This window comes from Amblyraja radiata, chromosome 11 (assembly GCF_010909765.2).
Source record: "Amblyraja radiata isolate CabotCenter1 chromosome 11, sAmbRad1.1.pri, whole genome shotgun sequence".
In the NCBI taxonomy this organism is placed as follows: domain Eukaryota; kingdom Metazoa; phylum Chordata; class Chondrichthyes; order Rajiformes; family Rajidae; genus Amblyraja; species Amblyraja radiata.
In genome coordinates, this window is record NC_045966.1 from 23,381,191 (window position 1) to 23,396,224 (window position 15,034).

Sequence of the window (15,034 nt, forward strand, 5' to 3'; positions counted from 1 at the left end):
ACTCTGCTGCTCCACACCTACCTAGAAGTTGGAAGTTTATCTTACTTTGATGTTTTGTATGTAGTGGCATCGGCCACTCCAATGTATGCCTGAAAAATTCCAAAACGTTGGACAAAAGTACACGAAAAGCAACTCTGTAGCGTCTTGCACACAACAAACTTCTCACTAAACTTTGCTCAGGGTCTCGACTTCAAAGCTCTCAGCTGCAATGTTGTTGTGCAGACCACTGGAGAACATGACAAAACTTAAAGAACCCTGTTCGCAACAGCTACAGTACTAAGGTGTAAGAGACTGCCACGGCGGGGACGGATAATGCAGGGGGTGCGGGACGTGCTCCGGCCTAGTGGGACTGAAGGACAGTGGCCCAATACACCCCTATGCCATGAATGAACCCAACCCACGGTGGGCTGTTCATTGGTTCGGTGATCACCGTGTGCATTGCAAAAATGATTGATAGAAGAAAAGGCAGTGAGTGGTGAAAGGAGCTTCAGTGAATCACAACACAACATCATAGATTCTGCTGCACCCGCTGAGTTTCTCCAGCAATTATGTGTACCCACAACATAACATTGTCCAGTTAAAAGTGAGACGGGGCTTTCCAAGGCATCCTTAGTAAGGATGTTAGTAAGGCATCCTTGTTTCTGTGTAGAATCTTTAATTGCCAGGTATTCCTGATCCCTATTCAGTATGTTCCTGGCTTTTTTTTAGGATAATAACAAAGCTCATGTTATCCCAAAAGACTGCCCTGTGTCTTGACGGCAATGGAGATGAGAGAGTCTTGCATCAGCAATGCCATTAGTTACACGACTGAAATCCTCTAATTCTCTTATCCCCACATTTCACACCAAAAAAAAGATTGGTATCCAGAATTCCTCATTCCAGCACTGCTAAATCTCAAGCCCCTTTTTGCATTGCTTTGATATCCTAATGACATCACTCCCTGTTGATAATCGGTGTCTGTGATAATTTGGTGTATTATTGTTCTTGTACATGTGGTTTGCAATACGCTCATTATCTCTGTGCATTTTCCAGTTGCACAAGATCTTTCATTACTAATGCTAAAGTTTCTTCCCAGTCGTTAGATGCTGACTTTTTGTTACTGTCCAGGCTGGGATCAGGAGGAGTAATTGTTTTTAGCTGGAGCATTTCAACTTACTAAGAGTGATTTCATTAATTTTGTGTTGCCAATAAAGAATAGTAAGATATTGACTAGCCATTGCTGATACTTCAAACAATACTTTATTCTCAACATGATTTTGTTAATTAATTACTGTGCAACTGCAGACAATATGGACTTGGAATCATTGCAGAAATAATTTGAAATAAATGTATTAAAATGTAAATGATGTGCACGGTTTGTAAATTGACGAATTTGGTATAATTTTTGGATATCTATTTCAGATCTGATATCTTGCTGCATGGTCCATACAATATGAATGGTTTAATTATCATTACCCAATGTATAGATGGTCATGAACAGATTGTTAGTTGTACCTCAGGATTATTATTTTTTGAAACGCAACATGCAGTGCTCCTACAAATTCTTCCTTTTGCTATGTTCTAGATGCATCAAGGAACAGTCCCTGTGTCCTATACTGTCACCACAGTAACGGCACATGGTTTCCCACTCCATACGGGGCAACATATTCCAGGGTGCAACACACAACAGGTCCCGGCATGCTCAGTAATGTTCAGTGGACAACACTACCCAGTCTGCTGCGTTCCGCCACCTGTAAGTTTTAAGAATTGAGATATGATACAATTATCCACTATTCTGTTGCTGTTGTTCAGAAGGATAAATATAATGATTAATGCCTTGTAAAATAAAATATATGATATTCTTCCGTATACAAGCAGTTTCCAACGTTTAAGTGTCAGACATTCATGATTTCAAATAATACTGGTTTGATGGTAGTATGTTACTGGTACACAGACATCTAAATTTTGCAGTAGAAAAGTTCTATATGATCACAAACCATGTTTTCAGCTTATAAATTCTATTGTTTTGTTCAATATGACCAGTAAGTTTGAAGTTAAATCAGGATTGATTTTCACATTGTATTGAAAAACTCAGAAAATAATGTTTTTTTCATGTCATTTAAATGTGCATCAATCGGCCTAGGTTATTTTCTTTCAAATTTTCTTTCAAATTTGTATTTCGTCTTCAATTTGTTACTGACTTTTAACAATTACTTAAGAACCAGTTTTGTGTTTAACTTTGGTATAATGTTAAATCAACTTTTCCACAGATTTTTTTTTTGTTTACCTTGCCTTTGTCAGAATTATTGCCCATTGAGACTCAAGAACTTTTAAAGTAGGTTAGCTTTGTAGTGATGCCTCTATTTAATGTTTTCATTTAGTAATCTATCCCTGGTTATTGATAGAGGCAAGGGAGGAAATTGCAGGGGCCTTGAATAAGATCTCTGTATCCTCTAGCCACTGGGGAGCTCCATTAGGGGACTGGAAAGTAGCTAATGTTGGTCCTTTGTTTAAGAAGGGAAGTAGGGACAAATCAGGAAATTATGAGCCAATGAGCCTCATATCAGCAGGAGGGAATCTGTTGGAGAGGATAAGATTTACTTTCAGGTGGAAGAGAATGGAATAATGTGGGTCATTTGGCATGGTTTAGTCTTACTAACTTGGTCGATTTTGGTGAAGAAGATGATTGATGAGGATAGGACAATGGATGTTATCTACATATCTTTTGGTAGAGCATTTGAGAACGTCCCTCATGGTAAGCTGATCCAGAGGATTAAGATACTTATGATCCACAATGACTCAGTAATTTAGATTCAGAACTAGTTTAGTCATGGAAGACAGAGAGTAGTTGTGAAAGGGTGGTATTCTGGCTCGAGGTCTGTGACCAGTGGGGTTCCACAGGGATCTAAATGTAGATGGATGGGTTGGTTGGTAAATTTCAGGATCACACCAAAATCGGCAAAATTGTGGACAGTGAGGAAGGCCGTCAAAGGATACATACAGCAGGATTTGGATCGGTTACAGATATGGAATATGAAATGGCAGATGCAGTTTGACCTGAGCAAATGTGAGGTATTGCACTTTGGGAGGTCGAATGTAATGGGAAAGTATACAGTTAATGGCAAGCCGCTTAACAGCATTGATGAACAAGAGGGATCTTGGGTTCAGAGTCCATTGCCCTCTGAAAGTGGCAATACAAGTAGATAGATTGATAAAGAAGGTATATGGTATACTTGCTTTCATCGGTCAATGCCTTGAGTATAAGAATCATGAAGTCATGTTGCAGCTTTATAAGACTTTCGTTAGGTCACATTTGGAGCATCGTACAGTTTTGGTCGCCCTATTACAGGAAGGATATTGAGCCTTTGGAGTGGGTGCACGGGGGGTTTACCGGATTGCTGCCTGGATTAGAGGGTTTCAGCCCCAAAATAGATTGGACAAACTTGGATTGTTTTCTCTGGAGCATCGGAGATTGAGGGGAGACCTGACAGAAGTATATTTGAAAAAATATGAGAGCCTAGGCACAGTAGACAGCATTAACCTTTTTCACAATATATCAAAATATCAAAGATTAGAGAGCATAGCTTTAAGGTGAAAGGAGCAAAGTTTAAAGGAGATGTGTGCAGGCATGTTTTTTTTACACAGAGAATAGTGGATGCCTGGAGCATGCTGCCTGGGGAGGTAGTCAAAGCAGATACAATAGTGATGTATAGGAGGCGATTAGATAGGTAATAGCTATACAATGGATTTGGATCATGTGCACAAATTTTGATCTGCAGAGTATGTACATTTTTTAACATACTTTTGTATAATTTAACCATTGCTTCTTTCATAAAATCACTGTGTAATTAATCCCTTTGCATGAGCAGCAGGAGAAAAAATACCACTTTATAGACAATAGACCATAGGGGCAGGAGTAGGCCATTCGGCCCTTCGAGCCAACACCGCCATTCAATGTGATTATGGATGATCATCAGTACTCCGTTCCTGCCTTCTCCCCATATCCCCTGACTCCGCTATCTTTAAGAGCCCTATCTAGCTCTCTCTTGAAAGTATCCAAAGAATCGGCAGAGAATTCCACAGACACATAACTTTCTGTGAGAAAAAGTGTTTCCTCATCTCCGTTCTCAACGGCTTACCCCTTATTCTTAAACTGTGAAACTATTCTTAAACCCTGGTTCTGGACTCCCCCAACATCGGGAACGTTTCCTGCTTCTAGCGTGTCCAAACTCTTAATAATCTTTAGTTTTCCTTTTTATCCTCTATCTCATTTGTTTTCATTAAACAGATTAGGAATATGAGTTTCTCTCATTTGTAGTTGTCCTTTCTGTCTCCGAGTGAAATAAAATCAGCATTTTCTGCAGAAATTCTTTCAGCTTTTCAAATTTTCGATCAGATTCTAAACCTAATGGGAGTGGCAGGAGAGCAGATTTATAGCTAAAGTTTCCAGTTAAAGAATCCAACCTGATACTAGTTTGCTAATATTTATGTTTTAATATTAAAAATTAAAATCTATATGGATTGGATTTTCCTGTGGCGATGCAGATTACAATTATTAATTTGTAAATTAGTCAGCTTTTGACGCCTTTACAATGTGATTAAACAGGAAATCATAAATGTATTGGCTTGTCCTGTGCCTTTAGAAACTGTGTATAAATGATATCTGACCGAGAGATTGAATACTGAAATACGCAGAACAGCTTGAAGTTGCTGCAATTGTTTCCCATATATCTGCTAAAATGTTGAATTAGATCAATCTCTTTTTAAAGATGTAAAATAATTTAATTAATTTCAAATGATCTCTGCTACTGAAAATTCACTTTTCCAAGTTTAATTTTCATTTAAATTATTCAAGATGTGTTTTTCAATTTTTTCCCATATCTTTTATCTCTCTTAATTCCCTCTTCCTTTAATAACGCTCTTTTGTATATATAATTTTACATTGAATTAAATATTACTACTCGTACACTATCTGCGTTGCTCATTAGGAATTTTTACATTGATGGATTGGTTAAGATGATGCACAGAAACTTAGTTGAATTAAATGTTTTTAATGTACTCCTTATTTCAGACTCTGCTTATTAACAGTTGTTAATGGGATTGATTGCTTAGTGGGCTAGTTCCGTAGCTTTCTTCACTTGGTGGAGATCTCGGAAGAGGTCACTGCAATATTTTGGCTCTGCAAGTTAAAATATGTTGTGGTGCAAGATTCGAGAGAGTGTCTGTAGCCAGTGTAATGAATGGCAGATATCAATAATTTGGGCCAAAAACAAAGTTTGATCCCTTGACTTTACTGTCAAGAAATAGAAATTGATAGAAATGGATTAGTTTCCATTGTCTTGACTATTTTTATAGTGAAATCATGACCAACTCTGGTGATGTACACACTTCTTGCCAATTAGTTTACTTAAAATCTCATTTATCCGTATGTACCCATGGAAATATAATGGATTAATATTCTGTAAAACTTTCCAAAAATGTTGAGTAGTCAACGAATCTCACTGTCCCAGGAAAACCCCAGGATTAACCTTCTGCAAATGCCCAAGTTTGTAGTCCTGTGGGTGGCAGTAATATGGACATTGAATTTTTCCCAATTGGGCAGGAACACTCAGTGGCGCTGCCCGCTCCAGGCCATCCAATAATCTCTGCTGAAATTGTACATTTAAGTATCAGATGGTGGCAACACTAGACTTGACTGATACTCCCTGTGTTGGAAGAACTCACTACCAACATCTGTGTCGGATGGATACATTTTTTGGTATGGAACAGTATTATATCTGGTACCAACCAAACACTATAACATAACATAGAAAGGAAATTCTTAAATAACCAAATAGCTATACGTTTCTTAATTACATGAAAACATGCTAGCTTATTGCACTTTAGTCTTTGCATATAAACTGTTTCCAGCTGTGTCTCTGAAATTGTACAGTAGGGAATTGTTCATATATATTGTGAACTATGTAAATGTCTTTTGAAATGTTAGTTTTAGGTAATCAAGATGCACATTTTATTTTAAGGTTCTGCAAGTTTTACAGTTTGAGTGCCTCTGTTACTGTAATCCATCTTGTACTATTTGTTTTTTCTTCCAGGTATCATATTTCTCGCCTTGTAAATGTGTCTTTATCTTGTTTTCCAGCTGATTCATGCATGCACAATGCAGCATTTGCCAGTCTCTTATCAAACCTTCCCTCCACTTATCTCCAGTGAACATTTTATACTTCACCCTCCCCATCTGCCACCCCACCAACATCCTCACCTTCCCCCTTTGGGCCAGTTTGTTCCAATCCAACCACAGCACCCACGATTGGTAAGTCAAACATTCAAAGAAGGATATGCCTAAACCCAAAGCCAAGTTCTTCTGCTCTGTTCAGAGTTCTGTTCTCAACGATAGTAATAATAGTTTCATTTCGCATGGAATTTGTCAGTGTATGATTGGTAGCAAAGTTTAACTGGGTGGCGGTAACGAATGATATTGCATCGGCCATCATATCTGCACACCTCTGATATGCAATTCTGGTGAAGTCAAAGGAGGTGACTATCAGACTGAATGCACAACTGGCAACAAATGCAACACTGCACGTTTTTAATTCCCTCAAGTTGAGATGCTCCTGAGATGTGAGAGAAATAAACTTATTTACTGGGGGTTTCTTTTGCACCACCTGCACTCCATTGTTGGACAGGGTCCAGTGGAGGTTAACGAGAATGATCCCAGGGTTGATTGGGTTAACATATGATGAGCATTTGATGGCTTTGGGCCTGTACTCGCTAGAGTTTAGAAGGGCGAGGGGGATCTCATTGAAACTTCCCGCATAATGAAAGGCCTAGTTAGAGTGGACGTGGAGAGAATGTTTCCACCAGTTGGAGAGTCTAGGACAAGAGGGCACGACCTCAGCAGAAAGGGACGACCCTTTTTGAAAGGAGATGAGAAGGGATTTTTTTTTTAGCCAGAGGGTGGTGATTCTGTAGAATTCATTGCCACAGATGGCTGTGGAGACCAAGTCTCGGTATTTTTAAAGCGGAGATTGATAGGTTGTTGATTAGAATGGGTGGCAAAGGTTTTGGGGAGAAGGCAGGAAATGGATTTGAGAGAGAAAGGTAGATCAGCTATGATTGAATGGTGGAGGAGATTCGATGGGCCGAATGGTTCTGCGACATGAACATGGTACCCTCATTTGTTTGGTCCAAAATCAAAGAAACTGTGTGGGCCCTTTAGTAAAAGTGTATAACGTAGCTCCACAAGCTAGCAAGCCCTGGTTCCGATGGGGAAAAAAAGACATACAGTGCTGGAGTAACTCAGTAGGTCAGGCAGCATCCCTTGAGAAGATGGATAGGTGACTGAAGAAGCAGCTCGACCCGCAATGTCACCTATCTATGTTCTCCAGAGATGCTGCTCGAACCACTGAGTTACTCTGGCATTTGTGTCTTTTGTTGTAAACCAGTATCTGCAGTTCCTTGTTTCTCCAGGTTCTGATGAACAGTTTGATCTGCTGAATTGACAATTAACTATCTCGGTGAGCTAGGAAGGCAGTGGTCTTGTAGAATGCCTTCTCATTTATCCGCTGCACACTGAGCATGCAATTCCTTTGCTTGGTATGGTGATCAGTGATCACTGTCTTGTACAGGAGGTTGACCATCGATCACCCGTTTACACTAGTTCCATGTTATTCCACTTTCTCATCCATTCCCTTCACACTGGGGGCAATTTACAGAGGCCAATTAGCCTGAAACCCCCCACATCTTTGGGATGTGGGAGGAAACCAGTGCCCAGAGGAAACCCACACAGTCGCAAGGAGAACGTGCAAATCCGCGTACACACAGCACCCGAGGACTGGATCTAACCCGGGTCTCTGGCACTGTGAGGCAGCGCCACTGTGCCGCTCGCATTGTCTGTTCTGCATCCTAGGATTACGCTGACAAGGAAAATTGACCAAGACAAATGTTATTCTACAGAACGAGCTATTACAATCTGATTTCACTCTGGAAAGAAAGTGGTTTAGAATAAGCTCTGCAAAAGAACTAAAAATCTACTTGGAAGAAGAGGAAGTTTCAGAACATCAGGGAAGAGCTGAGAGTAACTCAATACTTGCAAACACTACAAAGTTGAATGTGTTACATGACAGTGTGAAGTACAAATACTTTTGGTGCATTTATTTTGGGAGCCAGGCATCCAGTGGGCTGTTTCTGTACTGTGTTTTGTAAACTATGATAATTTTCCCCCCATCTTAGACATCTGGAAAAAGTTCAGTGATGCTTTGCTGGTGAAGTTGTTAATATTTCTGTTGCCAATTTTTTTCCTCTTTTGTGCCCAGCAGCACATGAAGCAATATATATTCTCCACTACCCTTTATGTCTAGAAGCTTGTACTCCTTGTCGATTCCATAAGTTGCTCTTTAGGTGGAGATATGTGTGACCTTGACTCGCTGTGAGTCTGTGATGTGGGATCACTATTACATTGCCAACAATACTTAACTCTTCAGAGTTTAAAGTTCTGTTTTTTGTTCAGTGGTCTTGCATTCTTGTTAATATATTGTTTAGTTTTTAAAAATATTTAATTTTGTTTATAGATGAAATACAAATTGAGTAATTCAATTTTTTTTACCTCAATAGCCCTTGCAGAGGATAGAGAATGAAGTCGAAATGAGAGGGGACCAGCATCCAGTTGGTGGTTTTACATACCCACCTTCGCATCATCCCCCTGCCATGCCTGCTTCTGTTCCTCTGCAGTACCTCCCTCATGACCCTTTACACCAGGAGTTGCCCTTTGGAGTGGTAAGTGTTCTCTCCAGAGGACAGTGTAATTTAGACTTTCTGATTACCTGACGAAGGTCACCACAAATCAAAGATGATAGCAGGTGGAGAAATATGTGATCGAGAAATTCCCTGTCTTAATCTGCACTTCATTCCTTGGTTAACACCATTTATTTTCATTTTCAATGAATGGCAGTGACCCATTTAATGTGATATAATTCAGAATCGCCCATTTCTCGTTTGACTGTAGTTAATATAAAGTGATTTGCTTTAAATTGATAGCTAGTACATTTGTCTTATGTTGATCCTGCCTCCCTCTCTTATTCCTTCCCTCTCTCCTTCTCCCTCCTTGAACAGTCTGTGACCCATAGCACTGTGGCCATATCGCTATGTGTAAAGCCCATAGCGCTATGTGTAAAGGCAATAGTGCTCCAGCTGGTAGTGCTATAATTAGAACCCATAGCGCTGTTCGTTTAAATTCCACGTGCTAAACTGACAGCGCTGTTTAAACCTGTAGCGGGACAGGCAGATTAAAGCTTACAAAAATAATCATCCAGAACTTGAAATTTAAAATACTAATAGATTTAATCTGCTATAATTTTTAGAGTTACGGTATGACTTTTTCCTTGCATTTTTTAAGCAGCAAGATGAAATAGGAAGTCGGGGCTGATTTTTTTTTTTAATCCATATTTTACAAAGCGAAACCGTACATCCGTATTCTTAGCACATTTCCGTACAAAATACGGAATATCCGTACTACTTGGCAGCTCTGTAAATGCGGGCAGTTGTTTTCTTTATTGATTGCTGCAAGATTTTGGTGATAGAAGGACGGAGTAGAGGCACAGTTGCCCATTTAGAATCTACTATTGTAACTTATTTAGTATGTTGAAGTAGAGGTTGGGACGTGGGAAGTTATAGATAGTATGCGATTTGCCCAAAGAGAAATGTGATTTTGCACTTGTTTGATGTCCTGTCTATATTGGGATGGAAGCTTGTCACAAAAGTCAAGTTTGTATAGATGGGCAAAAATAAAATAATAGTTCTCCAAATGTTTATAGTGCAGCGATTTTGGGCACTGTGCAAATGAGTTTTATCTGGGTGCGGTTAGGTATTTTTAGACATGGTGCTCTTCCATAAATTAGATCCAGAACCCATAGGTGCATGGTGTGTGTACGCATGCAGGCTGCCAATGGCTCATGCATGGTGTTTTTATGCATTCAGGACACCCGGACTGTTCCAAATACACCCACCGAGTCTGGGTCCAGTCCTTGACTGGAGAGCTGAGGCTCACTGTGGCTGGGACCAAGTTGTCACAATTCAATTACTTCTTTGGTTAAATATATCCCTTGGTCTTCATACCCCCAGCCATCACCCTGCATAATCTCAGCCCCCATTCTTCTCAATAGTGCCTGCAGTGGCTGACAACTTCCCTACACAAGCCAAGTACCTGCCTGACCCCCACCGCTGTAACCCATTCACCTGTCCAGCCCATGCCGTCAGGTAGTTTCTTGAGCCTCTGACCACTGACCTCTTCCTCGAGGCATCTGAAATCTGCCTTCTCCCTTCGACTCTAGACCTGACCTAACCGAACCCTACCTACGATGACCCACCTCTACATCCATGTACAAACCATTGCTCTCCACAGGGATTTGCAGCCCGTGGTCTTGCTTAGTTTAGTTTAGAGATGCAGCGTGGAAACAGGCCCTTCTGCCCAACGAGTCCACGCCACACTAACACTAGCCTACACAGACTAGAGACAATTTATAATTTTACCAAGCCAATTAACCTACATCTTTGGAGTGTGAGAGGAAACCAGGGCTCCCGGGGAAAACCCACACAGGTCACAGGGAGAACGTACAAACTCCGTACAGACAGCACCTGGAGTCAGAATCGAACCCGGGTCTCTGGCGCTGTAAGGCAGCAACTCTACCACTGCACCACTGTTGCTATGGTGTAATGTTTCTGGTGCACGAAACTGGTGATCTTGCACACACTTGCATGCCTTTCCTTCTACAGACAGATTACTAAGTAATTATTTTAAATATAAATGCAAGATTTATTTCCTAAATTTACATTTTATATGAAGATGTGCACAGTCCTTCACACACTCGTCACTCACATACACACACTTGCTCGTCAGAGGATGGCGTGCACGCTCATGCAGACTCTGAGGCAAGCAACGCACAGACATACATGCACTTCTTTATGTCCAGACTCCCGTACTCCCAAACGTTTCACTGTGAGGCCTCCCACGACGGCAGGCTGAACGGAAATGGGTAAGTATAAAATGCCAGAACTTGTAATGCACCCACAGGGACTAGGGCTGTAAGTTCACGTCCAATTTCTGCTGGCAGGCATCCATGCTTATCCTAATTGGTACTAGCGTACAACTTGTCCCTGAGGTGCGTCTTGTTTACATGGATGCTGATTCAGCACTTGTTCCTTGAACATTAAGTGGCAATTTGACAAGAAAAGGGGGGGTGGGTAGGGGGAAGCTGGTTAGGGGAGGAAGGGGGCAGGGTCTAAGATTTCAGAGTTAATCTAATCTGCTGCTGTTTAGTAAAGTTTCTGTTGGCGAAACAAGAAAGGATGTTATTTTAGTCACGAGCAGATTGTGCAAAGTTGTGCAGCTGGAAGAGCTGCTGCTTCACTTATTGTGACCCAGACTCGATCCTAATCTCAAGCGCTCCCTGTGTGGAGTTCCCGTTTCCCCTGTGACTACGTGGGTTTCATTGGTAGGTTAATTGGCTGGTAGAAATTGCCCCTCGGGTGTAGGTGGATGGGAGAACCCGGGAGGACTTGATGGGAATTTGAAAGAATAATTTACAAAGAAAATTAATGAAGTAAAATGATTTGTGCTTTGCGTCAGCATAGACTTGTTGGGCTAAAATGGCCTCATTGTTAGGAAATGTGCAATTTGTGGAATTAGAGTTAATTCTTGTAACTTTTTTTAATCATAGGAATTAAACATGGACCAGTCTACATTATTTCTACATTTATGGGATTTGTAGATTTTAAGATTAAATATGTTGTTGCAAGAAAAGTTGACTGGTCACTTAAACGTATAATATTAGTCATAAATGCCACATTTTCTCTTCAGTCACCAGTTCCAGCGATCTCAAACATTGTAGATTGGAAGTGATCTGTAGGTAGACAAAAATGCCGGAGAAACTCAGCGGGTGAGGCAGCAACTATGGTGCGGAGGAATAGGCGACGTTTCGGGTTGAGACCCTTCTTCAGACTGATGGTGGGGGGGGGGCGGGAAAAAGAAAGGAAGAGGCGGAGACAGTAGGCTGGGGAGAGCTAGGTAGGGGAGGGGAAGAAGGGAGAAAGCAAGGGCTACCTGAAATTGGAGAAGTCAATGTTCATACCGCTGGGATGTAAACGACCAAAGTGAAATATGAGGTGCTGCTCCTCCAATTTGTGGTGGGGCTCACTCTGGCCATGGAGGAGGCCCAGGACAGAAAGGTCGGATTCGGAATGGGAGGGGTAGTTGAACATCTGTAGATCACTTCCAATGATTATCGAAATTTGAGCAGTAACTTTCACACAAAGGGTGGTTTGTGTATGGAACGAGCTACTGGAGGAGTTATTTAAGGCAGGGACTATCACAGCATTTAAGAAGCAATCAGACAGGTACATGGATAGGACAGGTTTAGAGGGTATGGGCCAAGCACAGACAAGTGGGACTAGTGTCGATAGGACATGTTGGTCGGTGTGGGCAAGCTGGACCCAAGGGCCTATTTCCACCCTGTATGACTCTATGATGTTCTCCTGTTATTATCTTGTACTAAGTAATCTGAGAACATTCTGATCATGATCTGAAATGAACATTTCAAGAGAGAAGCTCTCAGAGTTTTAATTGCCATGTCCTGTCTTTACTTCAACAGCCATACCCACATGTTATGCCACGGAGAATGACTGGACAACGATACCGCTTACAGCAGCCTTTGCCGCCACCTCCACCCTATTACCCCAGCTTCCTGCCATATTTCTTGTAAGTGATCCTTTATGAGTACAGAGGGACAGCTTGTTGGATGTGTCTTGGAATATTTTCATTCTTTAGACCTGGAACAAAGGCAAGTTCCTTTAATTTTATAGGTGCAAGGAGATACAGTCCGTAAAAAGGCCCTTCGGTCCACCGAGTCCACACCGAACAATCATCTCTGTACATTAACACTGCCCTACACACACTAGGGACAATTTAGATTTATACCAAGCGAATTAACCTACAAACCTGTACGTCTTTGCAGTGTGGGAGGAAACCGAAGATTTTGGAGGAAACCTACGCAGGTCACGGGGAGAACGTACAAACTCCATACAGACAGCTCCCGTAGTCAGGATTGAAACCGGTACTCTGGCGCTGTAAGGCAGCAACTCTACCGCTGTGCTGCCCTATCTGTCACAGAGAATAACGACTCATGGATTTTATTTTGTTAAACCAAGCCTCGTACAGAGATGTGTTAGTTTTATTTAATGCTGGAACATCATTATTTGCTGGTAAAGAGCAAGTAAAAGGGAATAATTTTGATGGGCAAGTCTCACTAAAACACAAGCTCACTGCACTGTTTAATATGCTCAGAACTGCTGTAGCTTTGGGAGCAACAGCAGCAGGAGATTAGCAAGAGATACGACTGATTGGCTCTAGCCCAAGTGGGAGGAGAGAAGTGAGTCAGTGCCGGTAAAACAGTTGAAAACTGAGGAATTTGGTTTGTAAATTGGTAAATCAGGCAATTTAAGTAAGACTGCTCTTGGGGAGCGGCAGTGAGGGAAGTGCCCTGTGAGAAAAGTGTGAGTCTTTGGCGAGGAGGCTGCTGAGGAGAGGAGACCACGCAATACGCTTGAGAGGTAGAGACGAAAGAAGGAGATGTCAGGCAAGCTGATTCAGTGTGATGCTTGCAGTATGTGGGAGGTCAAGGACACCGCTGGTGCCTCTGGCTGCTACAAATGCGAGAAGTGCATCCAGGTAGAGCTCCTGAAGGGCCGTGTTGGGGAACTGGAGAAGCAAGTGGATGACCTCCGCTTCGTCCGAGAAACGGAGTTATTCCTCGACAAGTCCTACAGTACGATTGTTACACCTAAGGTACTGGAAGAGAGAAGGTGGGAGACAGTGAGAAAGGGAGGGAAGCATGGAATGCCAACGTCCCCGGGTGTTGTACCTCTTGTGAACAGGTTCACCCACTTAGAAGCTGTCGGGACAGAAGACGTGTTTACACTGAGTGGCGGACTGGCTTGCGATGCGAATAGGGCTGTTGAGCCAGAACCAAAAAGGCCTAAGGCAGGCAACGCCATTGTAGTGGGAGACTCCATTGTGAGAGGTACGGACAGGGGTTTCTGCGGCAACAGACGGGATTCGAGGATGGTGTGCTGCCTTCCTGGTGCCAGGATCCAGGATGTCACGGACAGAGTGCAGAAAATCCTCAAGGGCGAAGGTGAACATCCAGAAGTGGTAGTGCATGTCGGCACAAACGATGTCGGAAAGAAGGGGATGAATATTCTGCAGCGTGACTTTAGAGAGCTCGGAAAAATGCTGAAAAGCAGGACCTCCAGGGTTGTTATCTCCGGTTTGCTTCCAGTTCCTCGTGCTGGCGAGAGCAGGAACGGAGATACGGGACCTAAACGTGTGGCTGAGGAACTGGTGCACGGGGCAGGGATTTAGATTCTTAGATCACTGGGATCTGTTTTGGGGTAAGGGGGAACTGTACAAAAGGGACGGATTGCATCTTAACAGGTGTGGGACCAGCATTCTGGCAGGCAGGTTTGCCACTGCTACACGGGTGGTTTTAAACTGAATAAGGGGGGTGGGGTGTCGAATGGGATAGTGGAGGATGGAGTTAAAGGGAAAGGGTTTCTTAAATGTGTGAGCGTAGAGACAGAGGGGTGTAAAATGAGGGTAGAAGCAATAGGTAACAAGGTGAAAAGTAAAAGTGGCAGGCAGACAAAACCAGGGCAAAAATCAAAAAGGGCCACTTTTCAACATAATTGTATAAGTAGTAAGTGTTGTAAAAACAAGCCTGAAGGCTTTGTGTCTCAATGCAAGGAGCATTCGTAATAAGGTGGATGAGTTGAATGTGCAGATAGCTATTAATGATTATGATATAGTTGGGATCACGGAGACATGGCTCCAGGGTGACCAAGGCTGGGAGCTGAACATCCAGGGATATTCAATATTCAGGAGGGATAGAGAGAATGGAAAAGGAGGTGGGGTAGCGTTGCTCATTAGAGAGGAGATTAACGCAATGGAAAGGAAGGACATTAGTTTGGAGGATGTGGAATCGGTATGGGTAGAGCTGCGAAACACTAA

At 42.1% G+C, this 15,034-nt stretch overlaps 1 protein-coding gene across 4 annotated transcripts in view; it reads left to right on the plus strand.

Annotated features, from left to right (window-relative positions):
* rnf44 (ring finger protein 44) overlaps positions 1 to 15,034 on the plus strand; it is a 144,266-nt gene that overhangs the window by 110,142 nt on the left and 19,090 nt on the right. For all 4 annotated transcript variants that reach the window (XM_033029484.1, XM_033029485.1, XM_033029486.1 and 1 more), the window contains 4 exons: positions 1,565 to 1,732; positions 6,119 to 6,289; positions 8,590 to 8,751; positions 12,621 to 12,727. In XM_033029484.1, coding sequence (XP_032885375.1) covers positions 1,565 to 1,732; positions 6,119 to 6,289; positions 8,590 to 8,751; positions 12,621 to 12,727 — 608 coding nt within the window. The remainder of the gene's footprint in view (positions 1 to 1,564; positions 1,733 to 6,118; positions 6,290 to 8,589; positions 8,752 to 12,620; positions 12,728 to 15,034) is intronic.